This window comes from Triticum aestivum, chromosome 2D, assembly GCF_018294505.1.
Source record: "Triticum aestivum cultivar Chinese Spring chromosome 2D, IWGSC CS RefSeq v2.1, whole genome shotgun sequence".
Classification (NCBI taxonomy): Eukaryota; Viridiplantae; Streptophyta; class Magnoliopsida; order Poales; family Poaceae; genus Triticum; species Triticum aestivum.
Genome location: NC_057799.1, coordinates 84,582,193 through 84,592,694, shown reverse-complemented (window position 1 = coordinate 84,592,694; position 10,502 = coordinate 84,582,193). Strand labels below are relative to the sequence as shown.

Sequence of the window (10,502 nt, the reverse complement as noted above, 5' to 3'; positions counted from 1 at the left end):
TGTCGTGGTGAGATGGCGTGGAAGCCTCAAGACCATGTTGGTGCAGGATGGTGGTCAGTTCGGTGGCGGGCTCCGGAGCGCCTGAGTTGAAGGTTGGGATCGGGAGAAATTCCAGTCGGCTTGACCGACACCGACGCGGTGGCGCCTGAGGGTTCCACCAGACCTCCCTGGAGGGCGTCGGGGGCTACCCTTCCTCTCTCCTCGTCGCGTATCGGGGGAAACCCTTGGCAGCAGCGTCGTCACCGTCGCGTCCCTTCTTGGAGGTGTTGATTGGTACCAGCGCTTCTGAGCCTAAGAGCTAGGTGGGAGATTTCCGACGGGCGCAGTGGTCGTGTGGCTTCTTCATTTTTGTCGATCCGCCGTTGTCGGCATTTGTTTCTTTTACCTTTCTCTTTCAGTTTTTTTGGGCGTGTCTGTGCTGTTTCCGCCCCAGCACCTATCGTTGGTTGTATCGGTTGGTTGCTTTATAATACAAATCGAGGGAACCCTTTTTCGGATACGGTGCGGCAGAGAATGGGCGGGCGGGTACGGCGACGGGCTGGGTTCGCCACATGGCCCATGAGCTTTTGTGTTCTCACAAAGAAACAACACGGGAGCAACTAATCATGCCTCTAAGTTCTAAAAAAAACTAATCATGCCTTAATGTCTAAAAAAACTAATCAAGAGGCTGCCTAAAAAATGATATAGGGCACCCTTGGGGAGCCCGCAAAGGGTCACTTTAATGGGCTGAGAGCGTCAAGTGGCGCGTTCTTAGCCAGCTGAACAAAATGGTGTAAGCCATTACCTAGCTTTATTTGGTAGAACTGAGAAACGCAAGGCTGTTTGGCTCGGGTTAGGGCCGGGTGATGTGCCTGACTTGTGTAAGAATGAACTACCCTTTGTTTGATTAATATAAACTCCCTTTCACCTGCAAAAAAAAGTGGCACGCTCTTAGCCACGGGCACGTATCGCATGCTGGGCGCTCCTTTAGAAACTTCTTTTAGGTGTTTTCTGGTTTTAGATGGATTTTTTCTTGGTTTTCTGGTTTTGGGGTTTTCGTCAGGTTTTCCCAAGATTTTGAACAAAAAAAGAAAAAAATAAGCGAAAGATGCGTTTTTTTATTCCACAGAAGGCACAGATTTGCTTTCGCGAGCCTCTCGAAAAAAGGAAAAAAATGTCTTTTTCTTTTGCTTCCACGGGAGGCACATATTTCCTTCTTGTGGAGGCACAGATTTTCTTTCGCGAGACACAACTATGCCTCTCAGAAATGAAAAAAGTGTGCTTTTGACACATTTTTTCTTCATGTTTTTTCGTGAAAAAAAGTGTGTCAAAACCTATTAGTATGGATCTAGTTTTGAAGATCTCGACATGAGAAACCCAATGATGGAAATGTTTTTAGATTTGGATGCACGATTTAAGAGATAAAAACTTTTGAATAAACGAAACAACAACAAAGAAGAAAAACTTCCGGGTTGCGACAGGTGGGAACGACCTTTGCAAGGATACCCCTTAATTAGTGATTTTGAAACAGGATATACCCCTTAACTAATTGAAAGGACATGGATGTCGCCTAGAAGGGGGCTAAGGCGCTTTAAAATAATTATAGTTTAGGCTTAAGCAAATGCGTAATAAAAGTAGCGTTTAATTTGTCAAGCACAAAACTTAAATATACTAGGCTCAACTATGTGCATTAACAACTTATGATAAGTAAGATAAACAACAATGTGATAGAAAGATGTATAACATAAATCACTATGGCTATCACAAAGTAAGTGCACAAGTAAAGAGATCGAGTAAGAGATAATCGAGATTCGGCAAAACATAAACATGAACAAAACCGCTTTCGTTCAATGATCGATAGCGGAACAGTGGACGTCCATATCGATTCCTATGAGTACACGAATAACGTTCAAGTGAACTTTTGGTTGTCATGTGCTATTTCCTTTGCTTTGTGATACTTTACAGAACTCGAGGTGAGATATATTGGTATCCTGTTAAGTCATACGCATGCTCACTATACCGGTCTCCTCGTTATCGGTTTTGTTCTTCTTTCTCGTTGACATGTTCCAGCATCCCTATGACCTAGTCACCTGTGTCTGGCCAAACGATGATGGATGCCGTCACACCAAGAGGGCCCTAAGAATATCTCTCCATCGTCGGAGGAGCAAATCCCACTCTTGAGCTATGTAGTCTCTTGTCAAATTTTTTGATGAACTTATGAGTTGTCGTTATGATCATCGTGCTACAGATGATGTTTGAGCAACCCCAAAGTTCATCGTACGGTAAGAGGTGACTACGATACCTTCATGGTCTAAGGAACTAACTCACACGTTAACACTCCGCGTTATGCGGTTGACTTGTGACGATTGTATCTCAAAGTATAACAAACAGTTTGGGTCGATTCAATATGATCGTTTTTCACGTCATATTCTCAAAGTTGTTTTAGGATAATTATTACACTTAACGATATACTAAAATCCAGAAAACATGATCACAAACAATATTTGAGCTAGTCTTAGAGGCGAGACTAGGAATTTTATTTTACCGTTTATCATTTCACATGTGAATATGAGTTTTTCACTGAATTGTATATTCCAGAATCATAAAAGTTATAGCATAGAATATATGTAAACTCTTAATTATGAACATGAAAATATAATAATACAATATTATTGCATATAGGACGTATTTTATTGCATATAGGACGTATTTTCAACAATCATATGATGGTCCGCGTTGAAGATGCCCTAAAGAGCACATTGTCGTTGGACCAGCAAGCACCATGCGGTCTGCAATCACTTGAAACTTGAAAACCGAATGCCTTCTGAAAGAAAAAGAAAAAAGAAGGATAATCCCTCACCTTCCCAACGATTGATGCACACAACACAACCATGTACTATTATTTTTCAGACAACCGTCCTTCTCATACTCGACAGCACATATTGCCCACTTTCAAGATGACTGGAAAGACGACCGTCCTTCTCATAGCCTCAATCGTGGGGCGGTGGGGGTCCTTCCATTGAAAAACGGTAGGAGGGGGCATGTATTGATGGGAGAGGTGAAAGTGATTTAAGTGAAACCAACAAACTGTAGTAAAGATTTATTTTTTTCAGTAGTGGATATTACTTGGAATTTTGTTGCGCGCTATGGCTGATATTTCTCGGAGATTCTATGCCTACTTTAAATGCCAGAATATGACTTGAGAGTGCGGACAAGCTTGTGCGATGTTTACATGTCTTCCTTGGCAAACAACTTTACAAGCTGTGGCTTGCAGTGGACATTGTGACCAGTACGCTGCCCGGCCCTATACGACGGTGCGCTGAGAGGTCACTCAAAGCGATGGACAACGTCCCTGAGCACCGCGTGCAGATGCCGGCGGCTCACCCCGCCGGCAAGGCCAAGGCCACGCCGGAGAAGCGGCTGAACCGCTTCGTGCACTTCGTCGCCATGATAGAGAGGATGGGCAACGCTCTGGGTACGCTGACCTTTACCTGGGCCACCGTCGTCCTGCTCGGCGGCTACCCGACGGTGCTCCGTCCCGGTGACGATTTTTGGATTGTGACGACTATAGTTTTCCTGGAGGCCGCGAGGTATGCGACTACACATCTTTCATTTCCATAGAACATCGATGGATATGCATGTTTGTGTCGACAAAAATCGACGTACACAGTTTCAAGAATACTGTGGAACTCCTTTTTTTCTCTCTAGAGGAAAGGAGATGAACATATCTTTTGGTTTATTATTTATTTTTATTTTTGAAACGGAGGAGAACCCCCGGCCTCTACATCAATCAATGCATACAGTCATATTATTAATTTAAAGCATAATAAGGTCATAAGGTCTAGAGATGCTTATAAACTGAGCAGTGGCCCAAAGAAAATAAATCTGAAAAGCGCCACACCCGGCGATATAGAACTGAAAAAATGCCACATCCGACGATAGAAAAATAAGCTACGATGCCTATACACCTAGCCTATTATTAGCTCGCCACCCAAATCGGCTAAAGATTACCCGTGCTACCGTCTCCCACCGGTTGCACCCAATAACCAAAGACTCCCTCAACGCATGAGTGAGTAAGGACCACATACGGATCCAAACTGTAGCTCTGTAGATAACCTGTAAAAAATTGGTAAATTGTGTTCCATTAAAAATTATGTCATTTCGAATGTTCCATGTAGCTCAAAATAATGCACATACTCCTATCCAAATATGTTTAGCTAAGTGTACGTCGACTCCATTAAGCCACGTCCCAAATAACGTGTGTATGCTCTTTGGAGGTTGAACATTAAAGGCTATATAAATTGATCGCCATAATAATTATGCAAGAGGACATTCGAGAAAGAGGTGTTTAATCGTTTCATTTTGATAAAAAAACCGGATTCACTCCTTCACGTTCGCTCGTTGGAGCGAGCGATCCCCACGCGCGAGTCGTTTAGTCTCAGGCAGCTGGCCGCTTTTGCTGGTAGATGCGCACTATCAACTCCCTTTCCTTTTCTTCTCCTCGCTACCTCACGTAATCAACCCCCCCCCCCCTGATTTTCAGGGTGGGCCCAGCATAAATCTGCCTAATCTCTCAGATTTGCTAGCTTCCTCACGTAATCATAATCCCCCCTGATTTTCAGGGTGGACCCAGCTTAAACCTGCCTAATATCTAATCCTTCCTCATAAACGATGTCTGAAACCGAGCGCTGCAGCGCTCGCGCACGCAATAGCCTCTCCTCACAAAAACAACACCTAGAGTTATCAACCCAATTTCTTTTTGCCAAGTTATCTTTGGTTGCCTTTTGGTTTATAGGATAGGAACCAATCATTTATATTTCAAAGGAAAAGAATATTAGCATAGACCCAATGAAAAAGTTAATAAATGTTATCTCACTTTTTATGATTTTTCTATTCCCATGAATTTCTATCTTACGAAGCAAAAACCAAAGGAGGCAAATACTAGCTGGGATACTTTTCCACTTGACTCGTGAGCTAAAATAGGACATGTTCAACGTGGTCATCCGAGCATAGCTATTGAGTCCAAAAACTAATGCAAACTAGATACTTCCTCTGTTGCAAAATTAATTTATCTAAAGATCTATAATATAAATAATCATAACTTAATTTCAATTCTGAAGTTGCTTAGCACACATACCGTTTGGTAGTTCCAAATTAATTGAAGGTCAAATTAGTAGGGAAATATATCAATATCTAGAACACCAGATTAGTTTCATTAGATTTTTTTATAAAATTCCTTCATGCTATGTATGTTTGGTATTGTAGATCTTACCATATTTTTTTGTAAACTTGGTCAAACTTTAACAACTTTGAATTAGGGCAAACCTAAAACTTCCGTTAATTTGGAATAGAGGGAGTACTAGCATTAGTTTCGCTGCCTATCATGATTTTTATAAGGTGGGCAGTTTTAGGTTGACTTAACATTATTCTTTTTGTACATTAGTTTTCCATAGTTTAAAAAAACTCACAATAAGAAGAAAAATATTTTAGGCTAAAAAAGAAAGATTTTTTTTATACAACCAGCAGCATCACTTTTGTAAAATTAAACTCACAATAACCATTTGATGTTTGTCAGTCAAAGTTGAACTTAGCACAGTGAACCCATGACATAAATTTTTTCGACAAAAGAAATATATTAATATCGTGAAGATATCAATCACACCGGCCTTTGTACCAACAAGATGTCCAAAGGCATCCAGGATATACACAGCCTAAAAAAAAGAACAGAAGAAAAAGAAGAAGAAAAATCCCAGTACCGAGCCACTGCGTTGATCCGTATGTGGTCGCTACTCACTCCGACGGAGGCCAAGGAGCGTTTGGTTACTGGATCTATCCGGTGGGAGATGGTAGCACGGGATATCTTCAACTGTTTTGGATGGCGGTCATGTAATAGGATAGGCAATTAGTTTTCCTATCTTTCTTATGCCAGCCGGTTGTGGCCTTATTTGGCTAGTGTGTTTTTGGCTCTTTGGTTCTTTGTGAGCTAGACGTTACTTTTGTTTCAGACTTTTAGACCTTGTTGAACCTATTTGATTATTTATAAAATGGGCCGTATGCATCGTTCTGATGCAGAGGCCGGGGAGTCTCCCTTTTCGAAAAAAAAATACTAGAAACAAACATTGTACAAATTAGAACATATTTTGAATCAAAGTACCTCTTAGTGATATAATTTTGTGAATGTTATATATAATACGTTCGAGCTGATGACTTCTGTTAAAAATCAAGCTGCTGGCTACTATTTTAAAGTGATGCAATATGGTGAAGACAATAGGACAATAAGAGCCATCAATTTCGAAGTAAAGAATGCCAGAGAGAAACAGTACTACCACTCACCGCCGATCTGCATCTGAAAAAAGATTTTACAGAATCCAAACTGTCTGTATGCATCCGAGGATGTAGAGGCCGAGAAGAAAAATCTTGTCAAGACGAATTGGTTATTTTAGAACTGCCATAGTGGTCTAGATATATGCATGTCGATCCACTTTGTTTTGTAGATCGTGTGATGTCCATTTTGCTTAATCACACAATAATGCATACCTCAGGATGTTCAGCCATGGAAACAATAGACCAGATTACCAGTTGTTCTTCCGCACGAGAGGTGCTTTCAAGTCTCTTGGCTGGAATGGGCTGATCTTCACCGTATGTCTTATGGAGGTTATGGTATGCGTGATGATCTTGTGTGGACACTGGATACTACCAATGCCAGTTGTTCTTCTGGTAATTCTTGCAATTGGCCGGTTTCTAACTCCAGGGGCTGCAAAACTACTCATATCCAATGAACTATCCTGTGCAATATCATTATGGAGCCCCATGGTAGCAATTATATTGTTAGGTCCCTCTGTACCATATGGCTATGGTTTTAAGTACAAGGATCTCTCAATTCACAGGCTTATTCCCAGAAACCCAATGTCCAGATGGGCAGCATACCTAGTACTATTTGTGGTGGTGCTCCTACTTACAATCAGCAAACTTCGGTTCCCAGTTGTAGTCAAACTAGTAGATTCTGGCCGCAAACTGGCATGTTGGCGCCGAGTTATCATAAATTTGTGCATGTCTGCTGCCAGAGTGATGTTGGTGTCAACTTTTCATGGCTTAGTTCGGTACATGATCATCACATTCCAAGCATATGCTCTATTGATAGTTTCATTTGGCAACCTCCAAGTTCCAGCAGCAGTATTGCGCATTGGGTTGGCACTGTCGCGCCTTATACCACAGTGCTACTATGGTGATGATGAACGTGTTGACAGGACAACACTCGGTGATAAGACAAACTTTGTGCCATCTCTCGATATATTGTATGCCATGGTACTTGGCCAAGGAATACTCTACATTGTTGCCTGCATCCTTGAGGTCTTTTCATTCATCCTCCGGCGATCGCTCACCAATCTTGCTGGATTTAGAGGTCCCCTGGGAGTGGAATATGTCGAATTGTACTATGCATATGCATTTGAAAAATGCATGAGAGGGGTTGTGCTTGCTCCAAAGAAAACCAGTCTCATCACATTTGCAATCGACTCTATAGAATCAAACTCACCAAAGATGCAATTCTATGGGGTTCAGATGATCCACGGCTTTTTGAAAAAGGAGCCATTGAAGATTAAAGCCATCTCAAAACTCACCACTTCCACAAAGACAGTGACCACAGTGCTTAATATGTTGGGTTGGACTAGTAGAGGGAACAAAGATATTAGATTGTTTGCCGCAAAGGTCGTGGCCGAGCTTGCTAAGAGTACCCGAATTGCCTCTATACCTGGGGCGATGCAGCTCATAGCTTCACTTCTAGACACTACCCACGAAAGAGAAATAAAGGATCCTCTGCTAGACACTAATAGCCAAGTGGCCAAACAAGATGCCCTAATTGAGCAAGTTAGCAAGGACAGACAGAACTCCGCGAGGCTTAAATGGTGGAAACAGATGGTAATATACTGCTTGATACCGGCAGAGGAGCCACCTAGGATGGATGAGCAGAACTACCATAAGCACATTACAGAATGCAGGTCTGTTCCAGAGGATGATCCCTCGATGAACCATGATCTCCTCCCTGCACTAGGCATGTTAATTATTGAGAGGCTTGCTACCTTTGATCTTGAGAACTGGATGGAAATCAACGGAGCAACATGCCTCATCTCAAAGACCATAGAGTTTGCAAGCTGCAGAACCAAAATGATAAATATCAGTGAGACGGACCAAACAATGCTGAAAGGTTCATCATTGAAGGTGCTGAGAAGACTTACAAGCACTAAAGGGAAGTTTGGTGTAGCTCTGCGACAGAAGATTTCAGAACATCCTTTCCTGTTGAGTAACATTGCAGAAATTTTGGATGAAAGCAAGAGCAGCCGTGAAGATAGGGAGGTCACAGCAGAGATCATTAGAAATCTTGCCATGAATGGAAATACAAGCGCAGAGATTGGGCACATCTGGTTGATCATTAGCAGATTGATGTATGCCTTTCTCAGACAAGATGCACCATCGAGTGGAGATACAGGGCACTTCCTTCCAATGATCGCTGGGCAAGCATTGGCAGTGCTGGCAATGGAGAGTTCCAACAATTGTTTGGTTATGTTAGCGGAGCCAGGGCATGTATTCATCAGAGAACTCACAATTATGATCCATAGTGAGAGCCAGTACAGGTACACAGCAGCAAGCCTGTTGCGAGATATGTGCGTGCAAGCTCGGCCTGTTCTGAGCAACTCAGACCTGAAGAATATCTCTTACATCTTGCGAGAGGTGAGCCCTACAAATTTAAGTTACAAGTGCAGTATTAGGTGGATATTGTAGACATGTTTCTTTTTTTTTCAATCTTTCCTTACATGCTGCAGACATGTTCTTGCAATCGTGCCTTACATCATTACTAAAGAAAATTACATCTCTTTTTTCTCACATGTGTATTCTTAGTATTCATGGGCATTTTAAGTTCATCTCAATATGTTATGCAATTGAGTAAGCTATTGTTGTCTAAAACAACTAAATAAATAGACAGGAATAACATGGATTACCACTTAACTAAATAGATGCAAGTTTGCAAATTTAACCAAAGTTTTGTTAGATTATTTTTATAATAATCATAGCATACATGACTAGCTATTTTTTACTACAGGTGTTGGAAGGAATAATGGATGCAGAAGGAGCAGAGCTAGAGATCCTTCTTGGCCTTAGTTCACAAATATGTAATGTTGTTCCTGAAGACTTTGCCCGAGAACTAGATTGTGGTGAGATTAAGGAAAGATTTATAAAGAGGCTTGTCGATGTGCTTAACTCAAATATGGTACCCACTGCTCATTGTCCTGGAATCAGGAGGGCAGTAGTTCAACATGCAGTATACATGATGGAGAACAAGCCTAGCTACGCAAACTATTTCAACAGATGCTGGATGATGGAAGCACTGGTAATGGTAGAAAGTACACCTTCAAAGGCTGAAAATTATAGACTCTTCTGGGGTGATGCAGGACTCATGGAGCACAGCATACCTCTCTCTGCTCTCGTGGCCAGAGCGAAAAGATGTCTGTGAGTGGCTACAAGGTATCAGCAGCGTCACCTGAACATGTATTTTGATGATATTGGACTTCTGCTAGTATATACTGGGACTTGCACACAGGCTCAGATCGCTCACTGCAGTAGCGAGTTGTTATTCATTGCGATCCATGAAGCAGACCCCATAAATTTAAATTTAGAGTTGATATTAAACATGACATGTGTTGAAAGGCAGACATTATGTGCCCTGATGAGAGCACACATAGGGCAAATTTGTGATATTTTACAAAGATAAATGAGGTAAATAGGGACAACTTGTGATTCAGATCTGAAATATTCCGTAAGTTCATCCTATTAATTGCGCAACTGGCTGCACTGATTTTGCCTAAGAACCATGCAATTTGGTCATGGATGGGGGAGTTAAACGATTATAATGCGGTATGCACGACACAGTGACACCGTAAATTTGAGATTGTTCCAACACTTAAAATATAGTGGAATTTCTCACAATAAAACCTGATTTGAGGAGAAATATCACTTCCGTGTCGACCCTAAGTAAATTAATCGGAGGCAAGAGGGCGTGCGCCTGCCGAATTAGGGGGGACTGGAAGTGGAGCGCGAGCTACCCCTTGCGCCGCCGGAGAGGCAGAGGCGCACGGCGCATTCGTCCAGCTCACCCGCACCGCTCGGCCGTCGCTTGCCGCTGCCGGCCACGGAAAGCGGTAAAGAACAGCCCACGCGAGAACAGCCCAGCAACTGGGGCCCCCCTACGCTCGTGGCCGACCGGGCTCGCCGTGCCCCGCTGGATATACAGTAGCAGTGACGCCGACGCACTGATATGACAACTCTCGCAGCAACTCTAGCACGTCTTGTATAAAACGGGGTACTGCAGAATCGTTTGTTCATTTTTTTCAAAAGGGAATGACCCCGGCCTCTGCATCATCATGATACACACAATCATAGAATCGTTTGTTCATACTGCAATTTAAAAACCAGATTCACCCTCATGGAGCTTGTTGAAGCCGGCCCACACACTCCGGCCGCCGCTGTGG

At 42.5% G+C, this 10,502-nt stretch overlaps 1 protein-coding gene across 1 annotated transcript; it reads left to right on the top strand.

Annotated features, from left to right (window-relative positions):
- Positions 1 to 3,234: 3,234 nt before the first annotated feature.
- Positions 3,235 to 9,775, top strand: LOC123051802 (uncharacterized). Its single transcript, XM_044474782.1, has 3 exons — positions 3,235 to 3,569; positions 6,522 to 8,706; positions 9,077 to 9,775. Exons 1-3 carry the CDS (start codon positions 3,319 to 3,321, stop codon positions 9,485 to 9,487), a joined length of 2,847 nt encoding a protein of 948 aa, XP_044330717.1. The 5' UTR covers positions 3,235 to 3,318; the 3' UTR covers positions 9,488 to 9,775.
- The last annotated feature ends 727 nt before the right edge of the window (positions 9,776 to 10,502 follow it).